A 26,463-nucleotide genomic window follows, 5' to 3' on the forward strand; every position below is an offset into this window, starting at 1 on the left:
GCCTCACCCAATCAGACGATTCCTTCGGCCCAGATGGGGGAGAGAGTGGGTGGGGACAATAGCGGCTTTCCCGCCTCGCGCTTCCAGCCAATGAGGGGCGGCGTTGGGGTTGCTAAGGAGAGCGGTTGGGTTGCCATGGGAAGCTTGGCGCCGGTTTGAGGCAGCGTCTGCGATGTGCGCTTGGCGTGAAGAGGCAGAGAGCGGATTAAGTGGCGAGGAGAGGCGCAGGAAGCGGTGGGTTAAAGTAGGTAACGAGGTGTGGGGTGTGTGTTTGTGTTGGGTGTTCCTTAGCTGCATTTGTGTCACACTTTTCCTCCGCTCTCTTTCGTCCTTACAACAGCCCTGTGAGGTTGTAATATACTCAGGGTCGCAAAGTGATTTCATGCTCTTTATTCAGCTCATAGTGGTGAGGAGGAATGAATCCAAGTCCCCTCAAAGTATCTGCTTTATATACATTATTTACACAATGGGCTGCACATGATTGGCTAATTCTGGAATTCTACTGTAAGCCAATCAGGTTGTGGATTCACTTATATCTGGAGCATGATTGGGTGGTTCCTGCCAACCAGTCATACTGCTGCATTGTTCTAGGACCAATCAGACTGCTGCAATTTGGATCCTATTGTTCTAGGACCAATCAGACTGCTACAGTTTGGATCCTATTCAACTCAGTACATAACAGAGGTAGACCAGGGAGTGACTGGCCCGAGACCATCCCAGGTAGCTTAGTGGTGATTTGGAGCTGGGTCTCCCCAATACGTACTCCTAAACATTTCATCATAGATGCTGGAAATCCTCGGTATTTGGATGTCTAGTCTTTGCTTGAAGGTCAGTAGCGACCCCCCCAACACAAAACCCCCTAATATTTACAACAACGACAACAAAACAGTTTATTTATACCCCGCCCCTCTGGCTGGGTTTCCGCAGGCCCTCTGGGCAGCTCCCAACAGAATATTAAAAACACAATCAAACATCAAACCTTAAAAACGTCCCTAAACAGGGCTGCATTTAAGTTCCTCTAATGTTCAATCAAAATACACCCTCTTCCATCGTAAACACATTAGGTATAGCCCTCCCATCTAAGGCAGAAAAGATAAAGGCTTTGCCCTCTTCTAAAGCGTCAGCCCTTCATTAGAAGATATTTGAGGAGTGCTATAATCCCACCTCAAACGGACGCGTGTGGCGCTGTGGTCTAAACCACTGAGCCTAGGGCTTGCTGAGCATGTCAAAGTGCAAGTAGATAAATAGGTACTGCTCCGGTGGGAAGGTAAACGGCGTTTCCATACATCAGCTGCCTCAGCCAGTAAAGCGAGATGAGCGCTGCAACCCCAGAGTCGTTCGCGACTGGACTTAACTGTCAGGGGTCCTTTACCTTTACCTTTTTATAATCCCACCTCAGTCTTTTTCCTTCTTCAGGGTATGCTTGTTCAATGTTTCCTCATAAGGACTTCATTTCCTATACTTCAGTCCCCTTCTAGTTGGTCCACATCCTTCTTAAAGTGAGAAGTCCCAGACCTGGGCACATTACTCCAGATGAATCTAATGAGGAATTGTTACTTCTCATGACTTGGAAACTATCTTTTTTTTAAAAAAATGATATTTATTAGAAGTTTCAAAAATTACAAAAAAAAGGCAAAAGAGCGAACAACAAAAAATTAACAAAACATACATAACAGTACATCAAAAAATGAAAAAAAACACATAAAAACCAATACACCAATAATAATAATAAAAAAGAAACACACATCCAATATTCCATATCTCCATCTTTCATTTACTTGCTTCATCGACCTCCTCACACCTCCCTTTTTGTATTCTAGTTTAGTTATTTGTTTCAGCAAATTCTTTCCATCTTTCTCAATTTTTATTGAGTAATTTGTCTTAACAGTCTAACCTATTAGTTAACTCAGCAATTCCTTTCCATCTTTCACTATATTCTGTCATTCAATTTACCTTAATTTATTTTAACCTTATCTTTCTATAAAATACCTTAAAGCTTAAAACTTAATATTTATTTGTACATAATTCCTTATATCATTTCTACTAAAGCCAAATATTTTCATTCCAACATTTTCCTAATGCTCATTAATTTTACACTAATTCCCAATATAAGTTTTTTTAAAAAAATTCTTCCAATCTTCCTCCAGCGTCTCTTCTTCCTGGTCTCGGGTTATGTCAGTCCTTACTGTCCATTCCATCTAGTCCATCAACCTGGTAATCTTATGTCTGAGGCTCTTAAGTCTTTTCCATGTCCCTTCTGCAGATCTTCTTCTTGTTTGTACTTGCACTTTACCTTATCTTTTGTTGATCTCTTTCTTAATTCCTTTCCTTTCTCATTGAGGAGTAGGTCTCGGGGATGTTCCAACTCAAAAATATCTCCGTCTCTCCTCAGCAGATCGGCCCATTCCCCACAGTCCCATTCCCCACAATCAACAGTGTAGTCCAGAAAATATTTAAAGGCATGTTTCAAGGTCCCTCCAAACTTAAGGGCCCCCACAACTCCAGACCCCCCCTGGCCCACTCCAGATTCAACCTTCAACAACAACGGCTTATGCTCCTGTAGGGCCTCGGGCCTCTCCATTTGTGTTACTTGAGGTTCAACAGCAGCCTCCTCCATTATCTTCTGCGTTTGCACTTGCTCTGTCAAAGCAGGTTCTTGAGTTGGCTCCTGGATGGTTTCTGTATTCGCTGTTTGTCCAAAATTTCTAACTGCGCCAGTCATCAAGTCCATCTTCTCATGCATCTGCTCCAACAAAGCGCTTGTCTTGCAAAAGGCAAGCACCAAAACTTCTTCCAAACACATTTTTGTTCAAGGTCACAGTCTAATCCCACGATCCTTATCACCGCAGCTGTAGAGTCCCCAGATCGACTCCAGCAACAATTTAACAAGCTCCCTCTAGAGGAGACAATTTCTATTTGTATCCATCTTTTGAAAGCAGATCCAACAAAAAAAAAAGTTACTTTCATTTTTCAGATTTCTTGTTTCTTTTAAATGCAAAAGGCAACATAGGAGACAATTTGTTTCTCTTCTTTAACTGTCTGTCAAAGGATGCTCCTTTCACAGTCAATGAACTTCACCAAAAATCTCTGTCTCTGACACCCCATTCCCAGGTTTGAGACAGTGGAAATTTATCTTTCTTTACTCTCTCTCCTGCAGGCTTAAACAGTCAAAATTCCCCCTCTTTACTCCTGCTTCCAAGAGGGGTTTAGATGGTTAAAATAGGAGGAATTTTAGACCTTTATATACAACTTTCCAGACTTTAGCTTGCACAATTTTTGCTTCAGGCTATTTACAAAAGCGGAAGGCGGACTTCCTGTTTAGAACCTTCCTGCTTGAGTGCCAAATTAAAATGTTTCTTAGCCCAATTTTCCGTTCTACTCACGGGTACTTGTTTAGAGTCCAATTGTCCACAGGAAAAAGTCAGCGCTCTCCGGCAACGGCTGTGCGGCTTCACTCCACAAAAATAGCGGTCGATTCAAAACACCGCGCAGCTCACCCCACGTCACTTCGGATCCCCGAAAAAGGGGTTTCCTTGCGTGTAGGGGGGCGCTCCTGGTGTCAGCCGAATCCCACGTTCCCAGGCTTCCTCCGCCTGGGATTTTTAAAGGGTCTCCGCCTTCGCCGCGGTGGCAAGACCCAATTTTCGCGGAGCGGGTTCCTCTGGATCAGAGGAATTCCGCCATTGTTGATGGCGCTAACCCGGAAGTCCGACTTGGAAACTATCAAGAGGCTTGGGTGCTTGTAGGCTGCACTCTGGGCTAGACCAAAGACGAAACAAGGCTTCATTCCACCCAGGTCAAAGACTCAGTTTGGCACACACAGAAACCCCACACATTGGGAACCTCAGTTGTGTCCCTCTGGAGGCTTCACCTGGCTAGTCCCTCCATAGCTAGCCAAATAATTAGACACTAGCCAAATTATCTGCAGTGTGTTGGTGAAAGGTAACTGCATTTCCAAAAGTCTTAATTCCACAGTTCACATCACACGAACAATTGCCCTGATATATCAGAATTAATTGTAAATACTTAAGGTAAACATGCACATGTTTGCAGACCTAAATATCTTGAAGGAGAAGCCCTATTCTATTCAAGGAGTACAAGTGGTTGTCCTACAATTACAGACCTTCCCTTCAATTGATTTATTTACCTGTTTAATGTGTGCTTCACCTAAGGATAGAGACAGACCTGGATAACAGCTGTGTTTTGTATTTTGTACTTCCATAGACTTGGAATCAGCCATATTCCTCCTTACCTGTTGTCCGCTGTAGCACTTATTTGAATATCTACTCCCCCACCAATACTCCATCTTTATACTCTTACCAGATGCAAAATCATGAGATCACCATCAGCCAGTTCCACCCCACCCCATCCCCTCACACTTTGTTTACCATCTGTAGCCTGATGAAGAATTATTGAAGTTTTCACACTATTGTTATAAGTCTTGGGTTTGTGGGTGCAAGTTGCCCATAATTCTTAGAATTATTAAAAGTTAGAACGAATCAAGATTTGATTAAACTGTGCTGGAAAACCCTGGATTTAGCTTATGCTAACAAGCCAGGCTGTGTGAGTGAGAAATTTGATTAGAGTGTACTGCTGATAATGCCAAGGCTGTAGATTTGGTCCCTGTTAGGGACAGCTGCATATTCCTGTGTTGCAGAGGATTGGACAAGATGATCCTCAGGGTCCCTTCCAACTCTGTGATTCTATAATCAGTATGGTGATGGCCTTTTAATGGCAAACGCCTGTAGGGAATTTCACAAAACAAAAAAGAATAAGCAGAGCCCTTGGAGGATTAGTAGAGCATTGGATCCTGTATATTCAAAGCCACTGGTGCCCCACCAGCAGAACAACAATTTGGGGGCTTTTTGTTTGTTAGCACCAGCAGAACTGCTGGTAATACCTTACTGCTCACCTGGACACAGCTGCTACCTATAATAAAGAGAATTCTATGGCTGCCACCATCAACATTGGGATTAAGAATAGAATTGCATTCCTATTATGATTTTTTTTTACCTGTGCACGTTTACTCAAAGATAACACTTACTGTGTTCAGTTGGGCTTTACTCCTAATAAGTATGCTTAGGATTACAGAATTGAACACACATTATAATACTCTGGGAAGAGATATTTGTCCCACCACCTTAAAAAAAATGCTGTGCCAAGAAATATGGCAGTTTTTCTGAGCAGTTTATCCTTTGTTTAACTATTACTACAGTTAGAAAGTTTATTTTTTGTTTTGCACATTCACCTCATACCAGTGCTAGAATTTCTGTGAACATTTAGAACTGGTTGTCTTTCTGCTGTGTGGGTGTCCAGGATGTGAGAATTGCTTCTTGCTCACCTGCTGTTTGAGAGTTTCTTATCTCTGCTGTATTAAAAGATTGTATCTAGGTGTTAAAATTTCGAAAGCTATTAGTTGCTCCTTTGTGTGTTTATCCAAAAAGTCTAAAGTAGTCCTGGTGTGTTTTCAGGACCTGATAATTTGCTCATGCATTTCATTAACAGTTTTCTCCACCAAGTGCTTCTATTGATAATCAGTAGGCAATCTGCCATTTTTCATTTCTGTTTGGGTTACTTCATAAGCATGTTCCTGCATGAGGCTGTAACAAATAATAAAGTCAACAAGCAGAGATTTCTATTCTCTGGTCCAAGTGTTTAATGAGAAATCTGGTTAGTTTATTCATTCTTAGTCTCTCTCAGCATTTTATCTTTCACAAGCATTCAGAGTACATTAGAATATTTCTCAACTGCTGGTATCTCTGCAGTCTTGCTGTTATCTAACTCAAGATTGCTTTTGACAGCATTTTCGTTACTCTTTGATGGACATTTTAAAGGTAAAGGTACCCCTGCCCGTACGGGCCAGTCTTGAAAGACTCTGGGGTTGTGCGCCCATCTCACTTAAGAGGCCAGGGGCCAGCGCTGTCCGGAGACACTTCCGGGTCACGTGGCCAGCGTGACATCGCTGCTCTGGCGAGCCAGAGCCGCACACGGAAACGCTGTTTACCTTCCCGCTGGTAAGCGGTCCCTATTTATCTACTTGCACCCGGAGGTGCTTTCGAACTGCTAGGTTGGCAGGCGCTGGGACCGAGCAGCGGGAGCGCACCCCGCCGCAGGGATTCGAACCGCCGACCTTTCGATCGGCAAGCCCTAGGCGCTGAGGCTTTAACCCACAGCGCCACCTGCGTCCCAGATGGACATTTTAGTGGTTGTTAAAAAGTAAAGTCAGCAGTTGTTGTGATGGGAGGAACTGAGATGCTGTAAAACTGGATCTTTGTTGTAGGTTCCCCACCACCACCCTTTGGCAATCTTTTCTAGATCCTAAATTCATTATATTTAACTATCGGGAGCCTGTAAGGTGTTTGGCAAAAATAGTAAGAAGGTGCCACTGCTGAGCAACAGCTGGCGGGGGGCAACAAAACCTATTTGTTGACTTGGGCCTTTTTTTGATGTTTAGGACAGTTAACCTGTTCAGCTGCTTATTTTGTTGTTTCTACCTGATGAATTATTATAACGTATTTTGTTATTTTCTGATTTTTTTATTTAATTTTATTTCAACTCCTTAACCACTTAGAGAGTTTTTTTTCTCTCTAAAAAGTGAAGCAGTTTATTTTAGAATCATTGAATTGGAAGAGACTCTGAGGATCATCTAGTCTAACTTCCTTCATTGCAGGGTATATGCAGCTGTCCCACATGGAGATCAAACCTGCAACCTTGGTGTTATCAGCACTACACTATAATCAACTGAGCTACCCAGTATATAAATTATCTAAATAATATCAGTGATTTTAAGGGCAAAATATAATAATCTGTGGGTCCCTAGAACAGTGTTGTACCTTGATCACCTTTTACTGTTTTATTGTGGTGGCGTAAGAAGCTTGGGCTTTTTTTTTAAAAAAAATTTTAATTGAAGAGATATATATCACTTTAATAAAAACATCACATCTAGAAATAATAAAAGCTTTCAAATCCACATTTAAAATAAATTATCCAATTTTTGCTGACATGAGTCATTAAAATGAATGATTCTAAATCAAACTTTAAGGATCACAGGCTTTTAAAACACACCAAACTAGAACTGGGCAGTGAATTCTAATCCAAGATTAGACAGAAATATGATGAAACTTGATTACTCATTTTCTTTTTGCCAAACATACTTCAATAAATTTTTGTTTTAAAATCATTAATTACCTTGTTGTCTTTAGGCATTTGAGGCATGTGATGAAGACCACAAAGGATATTTAAACAGAGAGGACTACAAGGTGGCTGTAGTGATGCTGTTTGGCTATAAGCCCTCAAAGGTAAAGTTTATTTTCTTCCACCCTGTCTTGAGGATTGGCATATTCATTAAGCACCCTAAAATAAAATAATATATATAACATAAAATAATCAGATAAATATTCTGTAGTTTACGTTTCTTGAATTACGAAAAGTCTTCAAAGTACTGGGGTGTTTTTTCTCTCTCAGATTGCAGGAAATGGCAGTGAATGTTGGCCTTACCTCCATTGTGAGTTCTTGTATTTAAGTACCTGTAATTGACACAAATGTCTCTTATTTTAAGGTGTAATGTTTTATTATGTTTTTATATGTTGGAAGCCACCCAGTGTGGCTGGGGCAACCTAGTCAGATGGGTGGGGTACAAATAATAAAATTATTATGATATTATTATTAAAGGAGAGTCCCTTAAAGCACAGCACCCCAGCCCAATAGAAGTCAGTGGGTGCATTCTACAGAATCATCATAGATATCACTTGTTTCTAGCTTCATAAAGTATCCCTGAGATTTTGCAAGTGTAATGTCCATCACAGCGCGGGTGGCGCTGTGGGTTAAACCACAGAGCCTAGGACTTGCCGATCAGAAGGTTGGCGGTTTGAATCCCCGCAACGGGGTGAGCTCCCGTTGCTCGGTCCCTGCTCCTGCCAACCTAGCAGTTCGAAAGCATGTCAAAGTGCAAGTAGATAGATAGGTACCGCTCCGGCGGGAAGGTAAACAGCGTTTCCGTACACTGCTCTGGTTCGCCAGAAGCGGCTTAGTCATGCTGGCCACATGACCCGGAAGCTGTACGCCGGCTCCCTTGGCCAATAAAGCTAGATGAGTGCCGCAACCCCAGAGTCAGCCAAGACTGGACCTAATGGTGAGAGGTCCCTTTACCTTTACCTATGATGGACAGAGCAGATCAGCAACAAAATGCTGCAGCATGGAGTGCTCCTGTTCACAATTCCAGTCTGCTATACTGTTTTATTCTGGTCCAAACCTTCATTTTAAAATTAAACTTCCTGGATTATTTTTTTTACAAAACACATAGTTGTATGGATTCCTTATAACCGAAACTGAGCCACCCAGTGTAGGGATGCTAACTTGGCTGTTTCTCTATTTGAGCTAAAATAAAAGCTAACCTTGGTTATTCCAGATTCTGAGATGGGGCAGGTCTGCCTCAGCTATTTTGCCAATAGAAGCTGCTTTTCTTTGTTCTTCGGAAATCAGTGTTGCATGGTGTAATTCACTCATATATCTTTATCTACTGTTTCTACATCAAAGCAGATATTTCTCAATAGAATGTGTAGCTGGCTTGACCTTCTAAACTTCAAAGTTGCTTAAACAAACAAATGTTGCCCCACATCCCAGTCAATTATGCAAAATAGCTAAATAGAATCCTACCATATCTCAAAAAACATATGCACAAGTAGATTGGGAATTAAAATTAGAAACTGCTATTGAAAGGTTAAATAAGTAAATGAAAATAAGAATTTCAGATGAACATTGCATTCACAACCAGTATGTTGCGCAAGTGACAATAGGAGCTAAGTCAAGGCACACTTGTTTTTAAAAGTTAGATCTTCCTAACTACTGTGTCAGTTGAGACATAATGACAAACCACAGCTTGGTGCTAAGTGAACAAGCCTTATGCTTACACCTTCCCTCCTTCTCCCCTTGTTCTACTCTGATTTCCCCTCCAACATCTGGATTAGCAGCAAACAAGGATTGCAAGCCTAGTTCAGCTGCTGTTCATGATCTTAGACTGTAAGCCGTGGTTTGTCCAGTTAGGGTGTAATGCTAAAATATGGCTTGCCACTAAACCAGGGAAATTCAGCCTGTTTCTTCAGTCCCGAGGACAATTAACAGCACAATGCTGTACAAGTCTGCTCAGAAGTAAGTCTCATTAAGTTGAAAAGGAATACATAGGGTTTCAGCCTTAACTGAGAAATAAGTGCTGTTGAACTCATTGGGGTTTACTTCTGAGTAGACATGCTTAGGATGACATTGCTTATTGATTTCCAGCCTTGAAAAGATTTGCCTAATGAACTTTTAACAGATTTTTGTTTCATATTACCATGTATAAAGATGTGAATCAAAGTAATACCTTTTGTGACCATGAGATGTCGCTGTTAATGCTTTCCATAGTGATTTGGAAAGTAGCTGATCTTTGATATTTTTCAGTGACTTTATTAGAAATTCTGAGGCTGCACTTACCTGTTCTCTAATCTGTGAGAAAGCTTTGAGCACAGTTGGATTTGCTTCTGAGTAAATATATTTAGGATTGTACTTTATGTCTGTAGTCTACAGTCCATTTGCTCCAAATTTGTTCTGCTAATTCTAATAGAGTAAATGGCTTCTAGATTACAGTCCAGCTACTGGTTCAAAATAAGACCATTAATGAAATTATATTTCATTTTCACATAGTCGTATTGCTTTTCTTTCTATGGAGAAAGATGCTAGACATGTTGCCATCATTAAAGCCTGTAATAAATAGCCTGATTTGTATGGAAAGCAAATAATGGTAGGAGAAACTGATCTTAAATTTTTAGATACATTTTTGGTATTTGTTTCCCTTTCAAAAGTATAATGTTATAGACTTGTTCAGTTCAAAATTATATAGAAGTTATTTCTTTTGTAAATGAAAACCCATCTGTACATCAATTTCTCTCAGAGCATCCATATTTTTGGAATGACCTAATTGCAATGCAGGTTGACAATGAATGATGTGGAATTTGATAATTGATATGCTATGCAACCCTAGCTTCCCTTTTCATTTACATCTGTGGTTCTCTTCATTCTTAACCTGGTTAAACTATAGGTTTATCAATCAAAACATAACGAGTGGCATCCAATGATGTCTGCCTACTTGCACAATTGAAATCCACTTGCACATCAAAATTTCCCATTTGTTTTCTCCTCCCCACCCCGCCCCCAGCTCTGCAGGTCCTAATTCTAAAAATATTTTTATTTGTTCTGGCGTGGTCATAGCTTGACCTTCCTGCAAGCTAAAATGCACACACCCACAAAATAAATTCTGTTGTTTTATTGAGTTGTGCATCTGTTGTGAGCAATCAATGCAGTTGGTATACACATTTGGAGTGGCATTGTATTTAGCATGGACCAATGAGGGAAGGAGAGCATTAGACTCAGATAATGTGGGCCTAAGAGTATGCTTCCTCTAAAGCCAATTCCACTCACCTTCTCCCATGGTTCTTTAAGCTGTAATTGGGCAATCCCCTCACAGCTGAAAGGATTGGCTGCTGGGACTCGTCATTAATATGCTGTCATGAATCTCATGGAGACGTCGTGGACAGCGTGGTCAGCTGAGGCGGAATGAAAGGAGCTTGGAGAGTTGGAAGTGGCTGACCCAGAGGAAGGCCCTAGTGAGATGTGGAATGAGAATTTGGGACATCAAAAGGAGTTACATCCAGAGGAAGGTCCCAGTTGAGCAAGAAGTCTGGGTTCTAGGGACAGGTCTACTAGTCTGTTAGGAATGGCCCATGTTTGTGATAGTGGACACCTCAAGTGCTATGTTACGAGCTACCAAGATAACTCCAGTGCCCTCCCTTGTCAGCGAAGAGCCCTCTCCTTCAATGGAGACCTCTAAGAATAAGTCCAATGGCAAGCTGTCTTCACTAATTCATTCTCCAAGGATGTGGAAGTGGTAGTGTAAACCATGAGTGTCTAGCCCAGGCATAGGCAAACTCGGCCCTCCAGATGTTTTGGGACTACAACTCCCATCATCCCTTGCTAACAGGACCAGTGGTCAGGGATGATGGGAGTTGTAGTCCCAAAACATCTGAAGGGCCGAGTTTGCCTATGCCTGGTCTAGCCTCTGAAGGTGGAGTGCCCATTTGCTTGTGCATTCCAGAGACTTGGGACACAACCTGCACAAATAGTCATGCCCACCCTGCTCTTGAAAAGGAGAGCAGAGGGGAATGCCAACTGTTGAATCAATATATTAGCTAAGCTTATCCACGTCTCGTAGTTACCTGCCAGCTTGTAACTTGTAACCCCATGTTGGAACACTTTTTTGATTTCACAATTAAAGCATTAAAAACCCCATGCTCCTCTCCAACATGTGCACTGCCCGTTTGGTTTACAATCTCAACTTAATGGGAGTTCAGAGAAATGGATCATGCCTTTCATTTTCTGACATCTGAAGTAAACAGCTGAACTGAAGGTAATTGTGGGTAAGACTGTGATAACGGTTTTGCAGAACTGGCTTATGTAGAGGTAGCAAATGAAACAATGAATTGAAAGAAATGTACCAAGTCATTTCTTGATGGTGTCATTTTTGTCTATTCTAGGTGGAAGTGGATTCAGTCATGGCTTCTGTGAAGCAAAATCAATCTGGTATGTACAAGCATCATATTTTGATCTTCACTCTCTTTTTAACTAGCCATAAGAGCTCAAACATGACAGAGTTAGAAAATAAGTATGGGATAGCTTTAATTACTAAACTTGTGAGAAATAATATATTGAAAATTATGCATTCAGGTTCACTTTTGGTGTACAATATTGAGCTAAATACTACAGATTGAATGCTGCCCAGCTCAATGGAACTGGAGAAGTGATCTTCTCTACAGCACTACCCACCCCCCATCCCTTATTGTGGTGTAGAGGTGAAAGTAAGGAGCTCCAGTTTCAAGTCACAAGGGAATGGGAAACTGGATCATAGTCACACTTATATTTCATAGCACAAATTATTTATTTAAGAAATTTCTATCCTATTTAAGCAAAACCTCTCAGAGCTGCTAACATAATAAAGATGAAAACAACAATAAATTCTTGAAACAATAGTGACAGAAAGACAGCTAAGTCTGGTTAAAACAGAATATAAAAATTCACTATCTAGAAAGAGGGAAGGGAAGGTGGGATCTAGGCTGATATCAAGGAAAATAGAGAGGAAATAGAGAGGAAAGGGACAGGGCAAAATGTCCCAGGTTCAGTCTTCAGGTAGGACTGGTAAAGACCCCTGTCTGAAACCCTGAAGGTTTGCTGCCGATCAATTTAATCCTGAGCTAGATGGACCAATGACCTGACTAGGTATAAGGCACTTTCACATGCTCCAGAAAGGGTTTGCTTACTCAGACAAAGAAAAGGCAAGAATGATAAAAGAATGTATATTACACTTTGTACTTATCACAGCAGAAGTAGTGTTTAAAAGTGCCTTTTACGAGATGGGTTATAAAGAAGATTTAATTAATTTTCCCTCTGGTTGCCTTGGAGCAAGGTTGGTTTTTTTAAATAAAACAAAAGCAGTCCTTCAGCTTACAGAAATATATGTTTATATTTGTAAGGAACCTGGGGGTAGAACCTAGCTACTTTAATCTGACATTCTTCCTTCACTGACGTGATGTACCTGAGTGGCATTCCTCACTCCAGCTTCCATTTTACACCTTCCGTTTCTGCTTGGAAGTCAGTCATCTTATTCCTAACAACATCTTTGATGAAAGATGAGAAACTGAATCTGAACTTGAATGGAAACTTCAGTTCAAATGAACACACATTGGTGTAAGATACTTTTAGTAAACCGAACAAAATCTTTCATGAAAAATGAATGAAAACCATATGCTGCTTAAGGTTCCTTTGCGACTCGGCATTTTTGAGACGAGAAGTCATGTGTGATCTCACCTCCAGACCTAAGTGTTTGTTGGAAGATTTTGCAAGGGGGCTTGTTGCTTGCAAGACAGAATGCCTTGCATTGATCATAGTGACAGCCTAGCTCAGGATTATCTTATGATGTGCCAGTGCAGTTTCTCTTCAATAGGCATGGATAATCCTGTGTTCTGATTTCTGTGAGCCTTCTAGATGTATTGTGAAATTACACACACATTATTTTGAATTGTCCTGTGTTTCCTATATCCCCAAATCAGTTCTGAAAGCCCCTGTGTAGATGTGACTTCAGAATTACGTGAATCCTTTAAGCTGCTAAACTGACGATGTAAGAAGAGCCCTAACTGGAGCAGACCACGGACCAATCTAGTCCAGCTCCCTGTTTACCACTCAAGCCAACCAAACACCTATGGGAAAGTCGCAGGCAAGAGATGAACACAGTAGCCTAACAGTGTGTGTGTGTGTGTTCGTATGCACAAACATTTATAAATAGCCAGATGAACAAGGGAAGATACAACATAAGAAACCTAGAATGAAAGGAAATAGAATAGAATTTCACACTTCTCATCTGCTAAGTGTGTAACCAGCACAGAAGGCCTATGTGCATAGCATTTTAAGCTCTATATTACATTCATAAGACTAAAACACAAGCTGGTGGCCTGGAGAATTTAACTTTATCTAATGCTCCAATGAATCCATATTGGGAGATGAGTGTCTGTTAAGCATGGGTCACTTCATAATGTAAGCCAGCGTGCATTAATGAAATTGGATATTCAGGCAGGCAAATGTAGTATGTTTAGGCATTCCCTGCTATTAAAAAATTGCACATCATAAACAGAACCTGATAGTTGAAGACAGTGTGGTCTTACAATCCTTGAAATAGACAACATCCCCAACCCTCTGAAACAGATTTTGGAGGGTGCATGGAAGTCTGCAGGGGTGAGGAGAGGAAAAGATAAGTCCCATTTGTACAAGTGAATTGTACAAGAAGAATGCCACAATTGAATATTACCCATAATGTTTCCATAAGTGAATTGTGAAAACAACATTCAGACAAGCAGTTCATAGGGTAGCAGGTAAGGGTGGTGTTCCTACCTGTGTAAATGATATGATGTGGGAAAGAATCCTGTAGTTCTTACATTCTTTAATATTGAGATTCTGTTTCCTTGAGCTGTAGATGTTGGAGTGGCGGGTGGTGCTGTGGTCTAAACCACTGAGCCTCTTGGGCTTCCCGATCAGAAGGTCGGCAGTTTGAAAGCCCCGCAATGGGGTGAGCTCCTGTTGCTCTGTCCCAGCTCCTACCAACCTAGCAGTTTGAAAGCACACCAGTACAAGTAGATAAATAGGCACCAATTTAAGTGGGAAGGTAAACAGTGTTCCGTGCACTCTGGTTTCCATCACGGTGTTCCATTGTGTCAGAAGCGGTTTAGTCATGCTGGCTGTGGACAAACCCCCCCCCCCCCCCGGCCTGAAAAGCGATATGAGCACTGCAACCCCATAGTCGCCTTTGACTGGACTTAACAATCCAGGGGTTCCTTTACCTTACACAAGTGCTCCATGTGATCTGAATAAATCATGACCGGGAGTGAGGAGCAATAAGGTTTGGGCTTGTATGCTCCCTTTTTTTCCTCCAGCATGGCTGCAAGGATGAGTTCAGAAGCTTTCACTTTTAAAAATTAATGTCTGAACCCAACAAACCTATTCATTTTGTATACAGTTTATTTGAAATAAGTTGACTTCAAATCATGAGTTATAAAACTAGTTTCGTTTAACAAACTATAGTTAACTAACTGCCCTGTGTTCCTCATAGGAAAGGTGGTATGTAAATTTAAAATAAATAAAACCACAGTTGAGCGGTTGGACATAACACTAAATTGTGTTTAATAAAAAATGGAAGCAAAAAATGTTGAATCTCCTCACAGAGGGAGATGTGCATGAGTCCAGGGCTCGCTGCAACTTATCTCTCTCACAGTGACCCATGATTTATTGTGACATTTGAACTGGCCTTATCTATCTATCTGTGCTCATTAACTGTGTTCTTGATTTTGACAAGACCACAGCTGTACCTGTTCTCCCTGTCTAGAGGGAAAAAAACGGCATAGGGGTTGAAAAGAAAATACACAATCAGATTTTTCTGTTGATTTAAAGAAATTACGAAAGAAAACAGAGAATTCTGACTTTGCATTTTAAATTGTATCATTGGCAGAATAACTTCAAATCAATTCCAAGTTGTTTAGTTCAGTGCCCGTTTTTACACATCAACAGAGCAGAACACAAAATCAGTTGTAATGGAGTATTACAGGAGGTACTAAAAAAAATAAGATCCTTTCTATTTATGCCACACATAGTGCAGTATAGCAGCTTAAAATCATAACTATAGTAACAGCCACCTGTTATAGCCCACTGGTTTCTCTCTTTCTGCTTATACCCAACTGGTTTCCCACCAGGGGATTAGATTCTTATAAGCAGTAGCATTATAACCCTCTTTTAGGCTGCAATCCTATAGCTACATATATGCCTGTAAGTCCCATTGAAATCAACAAAATATACTGTGTAAATATGTTTAAGCCTCATTATTTGTGCAGTAGAAGAGAAGTGGACTGCAGTAATATAAAAACCCTATTTCAAGAATTGTTCTTTTACTTAACATATTAATATTGTAGTCCTCCCCCTTACTGGAGAGTTTGCCACACAGTACTTACTTTTGAGTAGACATGTATAGGATTGCAGGGTAAGACTGCAATCCTGTGCACACTGACTGGGGAGTAAATAGTGACTCCTCCTTCTGAATAAGCATTCACTCCAAAAGTGCTATACTGCTTGTGTTGCAAATAATTTTTGGAGGAATAATGATAAGCATTTGACATATCCCAAATTTCTTATTTTTCTAGGTGTATCACTTGAAGACTTTCTAAATCTTATGAGTACAAAGAAGGCTGCACATTTTTACCAAAGCGAAGTAAGGCAGCTATTCACTGCTTTTGACAGGCAATGTAAGTTTTGCTTTCATATTAATTCCGCAAGTCTTATTGTTTTCCATCACTGTTATCCTCACAACAAGCCTGTGAAGCAAGTACAGTCATACCTTGGAAGTTGAGCAGAATCTGTTCCGGAAGTCCATTCAACTTCTAAAACGTTCGGAAACCAATGTGCGGCTTCTGATTGGCTGCAGGAAGCTTCTGCAGCTAATTGGAAGCCACGGAAGCCCCGTCAGACGTTTGGCTTTCAAAAATAGTTTGCAAACCAGAACAGTCACTTCTGGGTTTGCGGCATTCGAGAGCCAAAACGTTCAAGAACTAAGCTGTTTGAAAATCCAGGTACAGCTGTATGGCAGATACTGGCAGGCCCAACATCATCCAAGAGCTTCATAACCAAGAGGTGGTTTGAGTTAGGTTATCCTCAATCTTCCTCTGACCCTTTAAAGTGCAATACCACACTAGCTATTTATGAACATGAAGAGCTCAAGAAAATACAGGTTCTTGTGTTTCCCGGTACAGTGGTGCCTCGCAAGACGAAATTCATCCATTCCACGAGTCTCTTCGTCTTGCGGTTTTTTCGTCTTGCGAAGCACGGCTATTAGCGGCTTAGCGGCTATTAGCGGCTTAGTGGCTTAGAAAAGGGGGGGGAGGGGAAAAACTCGCAAGAACTCACAAGACATTTCGTCTTGCGAAGCAAGCCCATAGGGAAATTCGTCTTGCGAAGCACCTCAAAAGACGGAAAACTCTTTCGTCTAGCGAGTTTTTCGTCTTGCGAGGCATTCATCTTGCGGGGCACCACTGTATTGGTTATTAAACTCAAACACAATAACCAGGTCTGGAACTAAATCCCCTCTAAATTTACGCGCACTTGAGATGTCATGTCCTTTTAAAAAATAATAAGAGGGATTCACACTCTTAGGGAGCCCTTGGTTCCAGGCTTTAAATCTGTCTTAATCCTGATTTATAGATTCACTACTCTTCTAAATATTTAAATGTCTTTCCTCATATACCTTCTCCCCCTCTTTATCAAGGTAGAGGATATTTGTCTTTAGAAGATTTCAGAAAAGCTTTCAGTGTTGTGGCCCCAAAGCTGCCAGAGAGGACTGTAGTTGAAGCATTCAGGTAAGATGAACAGAATCATTTGGTTGTGTTTCTAAACTGCAGACATGGTTCAGTCCAAACCACTGCAGGCCTTGAGTCTACAAGCAAAAGGATCTACTTAGTGGAAAGCAGAGCCATGTTTCCTCTTCTCTCCGCACAGCACAGTCACACAGAATGGGAGACCTGCACACAGCTCCTATAGCCCTGTCCTCTGTCAAAGAGCTCAGGGCAGCTAGTGATATTTGAAAACAATAAAACAAAGGAGAAAAATTACCATGTAAAGCAAATGCCGTTAATAGTAAAACAATCTCGGCAACAAATAGTAAAATCAGCAGAATCAGATTGCATAAAATGCCAAAGAGAATTAAAAGGTCAGCAAGGCTGAGCAGCTGCTTAGCTGAGAATGGATACGGAGTTCCAAAGACAAGGCACCATGACTGAGAAAGCCCTTCTCTGCTTCAGACAGTACAGGTATTCTGAGCACAGTGCATCTTAATGGTCAGCCAGGATCATATGGTAGCAGGAGAACTCTCTCCATTAGCAGCTGTTCTACCTGGCTGCATCTAAGGGACAAGTGGCATTTATTTATAAAAAATATTTTTTCGACTGCCCTTCAAACAAAATCTTAGGATAGTGTACAAAAATATTTACAAATGAGATAAAATGCCATTAAAAACAATACAGTCTGATCATTAAAATGCCTGGTTTATCTTAAAAGCTTAAACCACTGAATAGGTCTGTTGATACAGAAAAGTCTCCAAAGACATCTGAACATTAGGAATAACAAAGCCTGCTGAATCTCTCCTGGAAGAGCATTCCACAGTCTTGGCATTCAGTATATGCACCTTGAGTGCATTGGCAGAAAAGCAATATAGCGTGATGTAAACAAACAAATAATAGATATTATGCACCTCAGAGCACCTTGCCTTCTATTCACACTGCATTGCTATCAGTTGGAGGTGCACTGGCATGCACATCTCAGGCAGTACTTGTGACATGTGTTGTTATTACTTGTTGAGAGCTCTGAATCCTAACCACTAGACCACCAGGGAAGCGGCTATGTTATTATTACTTGTTAATACCTTTTCTAAAAATCGCAACCACTGTTTGATGAGAATGAATGTATATTCAGGAGTTTGTATAGTATTTAAAATTGCAGGCATTGAGTCAAGGGTTTAAAAGGAAATTAGTAATTTTTAGGGCTCATACAGTAGTATACTATATGGTGCTGCTACCCTTTACCTTATACTATATGAGCTACTTTTACATTTGTAAAAATTGTAAGTTTTTTTCACTTAGAGATTGTGATAAATGTGTGTTGTCCCTTCTGTGCTCTGGATAAAAGGTGTCCAAGTAATTCCATAATTCAGAAGATTTATATAAAATGAAGTAATCTTATATATTTTGCATCAAACTACTCATGGTGGGACAAACAAAAACGTATTGCAAAGAGCTCCAAAAAGATCTCTCCTAACTGGGTGAATGGGCATTAAAACAGCAATGCAGTTAATTATAAGCAACTAGAAAGTGGCTCACATTTGAGGCAAACTTTGCATATATGCTTAAAGGGTGTAAATTGGCAGTGATTGCCCAGGAAAGAGATACAGTGGTACCTCGGGTTAAGTACTTAATTCATTCCAGAGGTCTGTTCTTAACCTGAAACTGTTCTTAACCTGAAGCACCACTTTAGCTAATGGGGGCCTCCTGCTGCTGCTGCGCTGCCGGAGCACGATTTCTGTTCTCATCCTGAAGCAAAGTTCTTAACCTGAGGTAATATTTCTGGGTTAGCAGAGTCTGTAACCTGAAGCGTATGTAACCTGAAGCGTATCTAACCCGAGGTACCACTGTATTGGGGTCATAGTGATATAGCTCAGTGAAAATGTCCCAGTGGCCTTGCTTAGACAACACAGTAAACCAAATTGTGTTTTAGCAGTGCTACGTGAGCGTGTGGGTTCTCAGAGAGGAGCTTCCAGCTCCTTTGCTCCTCTGTGGTCCTAAAGGAAGCCAAGGTTTATCTCTGATTGTCTGAACCCAGGCTCAAGGTGCAGCTCTCTCCAGATTGCCGTAACCAATCAACAGTGCCAGATGCAGTTGGTTGGTGACTCCGCAAAGTAAAGGTAAAGGTACCCCTGCCCGTACGGGCCAGTCTTGACAGACTCTGGGGTTGTGCGCCCATCTCACTTAAGAGGCCAGGGGCCAGCGCTGTCCGGAGACACTTCCGGGTCACGTGGCCAGCGTGACATCGCTGCTCTGGCGAGCCAGAGCCGCACACGGAAACGCCGTTTACCTTCCCGCTGGTAAGCGGTCCCTATTTATCTACTTGCACCCGGGGGTGCTTTCGAACTGCTAGGTTGGCAGGCGCTGGGACCGAGCAGCAGGAGCGCACCCCGCCACAGGGATTCGAACCGCCGACCTTTCGATCGGCAAGTCCTAGGCGCTGAGGCTTTAACCCACAGCGCCACCTGGGCCCCTGGACTCCGCAAAAAGCACTCCCAAATTCCCCAGCATTTCAGATTAAAAAAGGATCAACCTGGAGGCCAACTAGATGAGATGAGAACCTAAGAAGTGCCTCAAAATGGCATCCGTGTGAAATGGGGGCAGGGATCAGGACATAGTGCGATGCATACAATTTATTTTATTTTATCTGTCATCCATATGACAGATAAGATAGTAAAATACATGTAGGTGATATAAGCCTGAGTTCATCATATGAGGAACTTGTGGATATAGTGAGTACATAATAGTACATGGACTGTGTTATGCCTATCGGTGTGGTTGCTTGAGAGCGATCAGGCAAGATCCCTCACTGGTCTTTTCAAAGGCTTTATTATTGGTGCAAAAACATTTACAATGCAGAACGCCTCTATTCCATGTCTTGCTCACTCACTAGCAGAATCTGAGAGTGGGCGGTCCTTAAACTTTCCCCAGCAGAGTAGTCTCTTGACCCCCAGCCGACGCGACGCCTCCCCTCTCTGCGCGAAAGCCTGCTGCGCAGGGAAGGCTTGGGTAAAAGGGGACCTCCCTCCTTCCCGCTTTGCTCAGGCATGGTGTCCTGGCTCTTTCTTGCATCCTCCGAGCCCTGCAGCAGTTCCCCACTAGAGGCGGGGCTTCCTTCCTCTGCTGAGGAAGTGCTGCTTCCCACGATTTTTGGAGGCTCTCTGTAATCCATCTGCCCTTCCACCTCTCACCTCTCAGCTGATGGCAGTTCCCTGACAGACTGGCACCCCTTTTTAAAAGTAAGGTTTTATATGGCAGATTTAGAACAGATTAAATAAAAATCATACAAAATAATCCAGCAATGTGCATCTCGTGAGTCAAGTGACTTGAGAGGGGAGAAGATAAACTGTGCTCAGCTAAATGTTGCTGCTTTCTATTCTTGCTAAGCATTTCCAGTTGTTGCAAAGTTTTGACATGCAGGAAAAACTCTCAGGGGTATCATTAGTTAGAAAATATTCCCTACTAAAGTGCAGAGCACAGGCCATTAAGAGATAGTATATTACATGCCAAGCACTTAAGAATATACAACACACTTATACAAACAAATCCAATAGTTGCCTGCTCGGGTCAAGACACAGGTGGTTGTATGAGCCAGTGAGAGTGTTTATGTATGTGCTCATGCGACTTACACACACACATGCATATATATAATGAAAATAATATTTTTATGGAACTGTACACATTAATTTATATGTTGCTTAAAATAGCAGTGTTTTGAATGTCTGCTTTGCTTTGGGGAGTGCAGTCCCATTATGTGTTTTACAAGCTAGTCTCTGACCGTAATAATAAATTATTATTATTATTATTATTATTATTATTATTATTATTTAGACTTCTTTTCTTCCCCTTGATTAAAAGTCTTCTAATTTGTATAAATTATAAATTAATTTGTTATAAACAGAATATTCTGAATACGACACATGCCATCAAAGTTTTACCAGTTTGTACACAAAATCTTTATCATGTGGAACACCAAAATAAACATGCATTAATAGATCAGTTGAACCATTTGGTGGTGCTAAATAGCCTTTTCTAGGCAAGTAATAAAAAAGGACAAACTAATACATGCATTTGATATTGTTTAATGAAAATCAGAATTGTCTTCCATCTTGCACAGTTTGGTTTTTCAATGTAGCTTTTCAAGATGTTCATATTAACCAATGCTGTTGAAATCTGTGTAATATATTCAATTTATTATGGTCAACATACTAGAAATAATAACAAAAATAAAACTGTACAGTGCATCATTATTTTAAGTACAGAGTAATACATAAAACAAGGTATAAAAAATGACTTTGGCTCAGGGATGCTTATATAGAAGATAACATATGAGTTAAGTAGCTCTCCCTCCCCAGTGATCATTCTGACTTGAGATAGGTAAAATCTGTTATACACATGTAACCGTTTGTCTTAGGTGAGTTTGAGGTTACTGTTAAGCTCATTATTTGATTTAGTGTCTAGACTGTAGAAGATACATTATTATTATAGCAGTGAATACATATCAGTTTCCTTTTAAGCTGTCTGTTATCTTAAGTCTGAAATGCACATCAGGCACTTCATGTGGGCTAAATCTGGAAAAGTGTTACGTTGAACTGATATTAATTTCCCTTCCTCTTGTTCCTGAATTCCAACAGTCAACCAAGCCTAGCAAACAGCAGGCATACTAGGGCTGGATCTAGGCACATCAAAGAAGCAGTTCAGTTAAATGAGTTGTAAACTTTATATAGGGGAATCCCAGTGGCGAAAAACGAGACTCCACAGCGCCATCTGGTGTCACAGTTCTATAACACAAGTATTTATCTTTACGCTGCATAGTATTGGAGCTATACAATTACTGGTAGTGCTGCTCTTGTCCTGCCTGGAGCCTCTTTGCCTAGGGTATCGCTAGTGTAGGTACGTGGCTACCTTGTCAATATTAAGTGTTCCTGGTGTTTGCTGGCTACTTCAGCTTTCTGGGGTGGTGGACAGAAGGGGAAGGTAAAGCAATTTGTTGATTGCTAATGTATAGACTAACTTGATGTCTTACTAGCATGGAACAAGTGGCAGTTTTTGTTTGGTAGCATAGACTTCAACACTTTTCTTTTGTTAGCTCAGGTTTAAATTGATGTAGCAGGTCAGAAAAAATGATATGGCAATAAATCACTGTATTTCAGCAAAATGTATTGTGTTTATGCTATAATTCAAAATGGGCATCTCCTGTACAAGTTGTCATTCAGAGACCAGTTAACAGAAAGGCTTGCATATTTTGTTGTGAAGTGCTCGTTTTATAAGTGTGAACCCATAAAAATAATAATGGAAAGGATGAGAAGAAGCACAGGCCAAAAAGGGAGGAAAGTTTCACACCTTTTATTACCCTATCAACCTGGGAAGGGAGTCCGTCTAGGACAGTGGTGGCGAACCTATGGCATGTGTGCCAGAGGCAGCACTAAGAGCCCTCTTTGTGGGCAGGTGCACAGCCGGCAAAGCAGAGCCGTTCCTGGGTTTTGGCAAAGTGGGCAGCCGCTCCCCCCCACGCTGCTGCAGATGGGCAATGCTCCATAGTGTGCGTGCCTCCCACAGCAGCATTGGGGGGGGGGAGTTGCGCACCCGCCAACCAGCTGGCATGAAAGGGAAGGAGGGGAGCGGGAAAAAACAGATCTTTGGGTGAAAGAGAGAGAGAGCATGCACAGGAAGGGACATGTGTGCAACTTGCTCACCATACTTCCTGTTCCAGGCTGGGAGGGAGGAGCGGTGCCCTTGGTCTAGGTGGACGCTGCTCTCTGCCTCCTTGAGGCTCCTGAAAGACACGGACAGGAGATTCTCTGTAGTGATAGTGCGTGTGACTGGTGGCTGTGACAAGGGCTGTTTTCAATTTGCTGCCATTGCGGTGGAGACAATTGGTGTAAGTCTGTGATGCTGGTGAGCGGTTTTCTGCAATCCCTCCCCAAAAACCTCAACAAATCTTGATAATACCCCCCCCCCCAAAAAAGCTGAACATCTCTGGACAATCCCACCCCCGCCCCCAGCTCTTAGTGGCTGTTAATACAACCCTCCAGTGAACCTTCTGGAAAATGTGTATTTCCAAGATTTGATAGCTCATAACTACTTTTTTTTTTAGTAATACCAGTGCTTTTTTCTGGGGGGACGCAGGGGGGTGGGAGATGAAAATTCACTGTATTTATTTTCCCCAATTAGAACGGTATTTATTTCCCCCGATGGTGATTTTCTTGAGTCAGAATGAGAGTATCCCAAAACATTTTTTTTAGAAAAAAAATACATAATTTTACCATAAAATTATGTATCAATGGAAAGGGCTACATTAACCCTAACATATGAGGTTTTTTCCCCTAAACTGAAACCTTAGTATTCAGGTTAAATTGCCATGTTGGCACTTTGTGATAAATAAGTGGGTTTTGGGTTGCAGTTTGGGCACTCATTCTCTAAAAGGTTTGCCCCCACTGATCTAGGAGAGGTAAAATTCTGGTCCTAAATATTGGCTGCCTTGCAGCATACCAGGTATCTTCAGAAAAAGAAGAGGCTGATGAGTAAAGCCTACACAAATCCGAAGTGGAGTCCTTAAGGCTGTTGGTTGGAGTCCTTCCGGCAACTCATGCATCTGAGCTGGTGACAAACATATTGCTCTGCCTTTCTTTGGACCACATCAGCAAGACCAAGAGAGGGGTCTGTCCTATTTTCTGGGCAGCCCAGGACTGCCATACACATTGCCCAGGTTTGCACCCCAGGGAAGTCACTTTGGTGCTGCTAAGGCAGCAGTTTGACTTTGCCCTCCCCCCCCCCCCCCCGAGGTGCATCCCATTGTCTCTTGAGACAGACAGATGCCAACAACAAGTCCTGGACTGTCGTTTTCCCATTTCCTTCTCCATTGAATATGCATGCATCCACTTTTCTAACAAGAGAATAAAGTTTGCCTATTGCTGTCAAAAAAATACCACCCACAAGCAGTCTTTAATTAAAGAAGTTATTCAAACATAAAGTTGTTAATCAGGAATATTTTTTAAAAAATCCTTAGTTTTGCCAGTTCACATCTATAAAGAGTGATGTGATGACAAAAATGTAGAAAGGAATAGATGCTATTCTGCAAGTCTTGGTGGTATCAGTTGAGCAAAAAGAATTGTGGAAACAGGGTTCTGCAAACAGATTTCTTCTAATGAGTGTATAGAGACTGTGATGGGATGATGAGCTGCTTGTGCGTAAAAGCTTAGTCCCTCAGGGTTTGCTCAGCTTAGCAAAACTCTTGTCTTTAGCGGAGCCCTTAAGCATGGCTCCCTCAGTCGCTGGCAGAATCCGACAGTGGGCGTTTGCGGAATCTCTTCCAACATAAAAGCTCCTTAACGGAAACGCGTCTTCTGGACTCTCGGCGTGACAGTTTCCGGCGAGGTGTGGGTGTCCCTATAGGAGGTCCTGAAACCTCCTCACTGTTTTCGCTGGAAGTGTTCCAGAGCCCTTCTTCCGACTCCCTTTCCCTCGGAGCTCCTTCTCTCCCCCTGCTGGTTCCTTCCTCTGCTGTTAAGTCTCTCCTAACCTCCTTGAGCCCTTCCACCACCTGCTCTGATGGCAGTTCCCTGACAGAGACCTATCTGTATATTAGCTGAAAAAGCGTTCTTATACATTGAGATAACTCATGGATCCTATACTTTACCCCATAAGAATCCCTACGTGGCTCAGTCTTCTGCACTACACCTGATTATTATTTCTGCTTCCATGGTTCTTTGGATCAGGGTATGTGAGATGACATTAACCAGAAGCAGATAGTACATTCTATTGTGTTCTGCATTTTATGCTAGTTTACACTTGGATGAATAGGATCACACACTAGAGGCATACTAATGCCTGGCATATTTTTGTCTCCTCTGCTCCAAAATGACCTCATTGTTTCTGGCCTATAATTATTCAGTAATATGAAAATAACCTGGTTTTGTGTAGATAATCTTCAGTCAAGATCTTGTGCTCTTTATGAAATTTTGATTTAGACATGTACTGCAGAGCAGAGTGAATATGAAACATTCATCTTCCCATGGCTAGTTGCCATGGGAACATAGTATACAGTGCAATGTCATTCCAGTTCTAGAGATGTCTGCAGTAGTTTTTCTTTGTTGCTGTCCTTTCTTAGGCCATTGTGTTGCAGGCTGCATATTTAAAGGTGCATGCAGCTGTATGTACATGTAGCATAATCTTTGCAGAATAGTCTCTAGTGGCTGACACATCTGCTGGCATGCTTTTCTCCTAAGTCATAACTCTTATTTGGGTCTGGAATAATAGTAAAAAGTTCACAGTTCTTCACATTTTGGTTCTATAGAATGAGATGCAAAATGTATCTTTGTTAGCCCAAACAGACCATGTAGACATGTTCTGAAAACAGGGCACTAGCTTACATTAGATAAAGATGCAGAGAAAATAATTCCTTTATTTCCCCCTACAGCCTTCTGTATCCCTCCCTGAAGTAGATTGTCCATCTGCTACAGCGGTATTCATTAAGAAATTACTAAAAACCGATCCAGAGATAGAAAATATTTGACAGGGTCATTGGAGGGAAATGTACCTGAGACAAGTATTTTATTTCAACATGCTAAATGTAAATTGCTTTATATTTTTATTTGAAGACTGTTTTTGAATTTCAGGCCACAGTTGACTGCAACAGGAATTAATTTCCTCCTGCCTATTACTTTATTCACCCCATATTCACCCCTCCATTTTAAAAAACCCTTTCATGCCTCATTATTCAGCTTTTGTTTACTTTCATATATTCTCTAAAGAATTTATATTCAAATAGCTCAGATTTTGTCAGTATCTTAAAACACTGTTTAGCTGATTTCAAATATAGATTTGGTTTAGTATGTTCCTTAAATATTTTTGCTTTTAGAAATCCCCAAAGTGTGCTCCTGTTCTTCTCTGTGTGACCCAAACACCTGTCTCTTAAGAAGCCCACTGTGGCTCCCTCCTACGTCCTTTTGTTGTCATTGTGAGTAGCTTCTAAATTAAACTCACTTAATGGTAAGGAATCTGTGTGTGTTCCTTGACCCAGGCTTGTCCAGTTGAAGACAAAAGCTAAGCTTACAGTTACAAATGGGAAACTAATGATTTGAGTACTACAGATGCAGATACGATGCAATATTAATTGCACTTTTATGGAAGCATGTTACATCAAAATCAGTGGGACTCTTCTACCTAAATGTGATTAGGAATGGATGTTAGAAATCTTACTTTTCCAACATCATTGTCCTTTTTCTCCCTTTAAGCATTTATGCAAACTGAATGTTGTTCATTTTGCAACCCTAGGATTTATGGCCTGCCTCTGCTTATAAAATCAATTATATCCTTATGCATATACAGTGGTGCCCCGCAAGACGAATGCCTCGCAAGACAGAAAACCCGCTAGACGAAAGGGTTTTCCGTTTTGGAGGTGCTTCGCAAAACGAATTTCCTATGGGCTTGCTTCGCAAGATGAAAATGTCTTGCGAGTTCCTGCGGGTTTTTCCCCGTTCCCCCCCTTTTTCTAAGCCGCTAAGCCGCTTAT

The 26,463-nt window shown here is 41.4% G+C and overlaps 1 protein-coding gene across 2 annotated transcripts in view; it reads left to right on the plus strand.

Moving 5' to 3' along the window:
• The first annotated feature begins 85 nt into the window (after nt 1-85).
• EFCAB11 (EF-hand calcium binding domain 11) overlaps nt 86-26,463 on the plus strand; it is a 57,136-nt gene continuing 30,758 nt past the window's right edge. For both annotated transcript variants that reach the window (XM_079949542.1, XM_079949541.1), the window contains exons 1-5: nt 86-244; nt 7,203-7,298; nt 11,565-11,610; nt 15,765-15,866; nt 16,883-16,973. In XM_079949542.1, coding sequence (XP_079805668.1) covers nt 173-244; nt 7,203-7,298; nt 11,565-11,610; nt 15,765-15,866; nt 16,883-16,973 — 407 coding nt within the window. In that variant the 5' untranslated portion in view covers nt 86-172. The remainder of the gene's footprint in view (nt 245-7,202; nt 7,299-11,564; nt 11,611-15,764; nt 15,867-16,882; nt 16,974-26,463) is intronic.

The sequence above is a fragment of the Podarcis cretensis genome (genome assembly GCF_951804945.1).
Source record: "Podarcis cretensis genome assembly, chromosome: 1".
Lineage (NCBI taxonomy): Eukaryota > Metazoa > Chordata > Lepidosauria > Squamata > Lacertidae > Podarcis > Podarcis cretensis.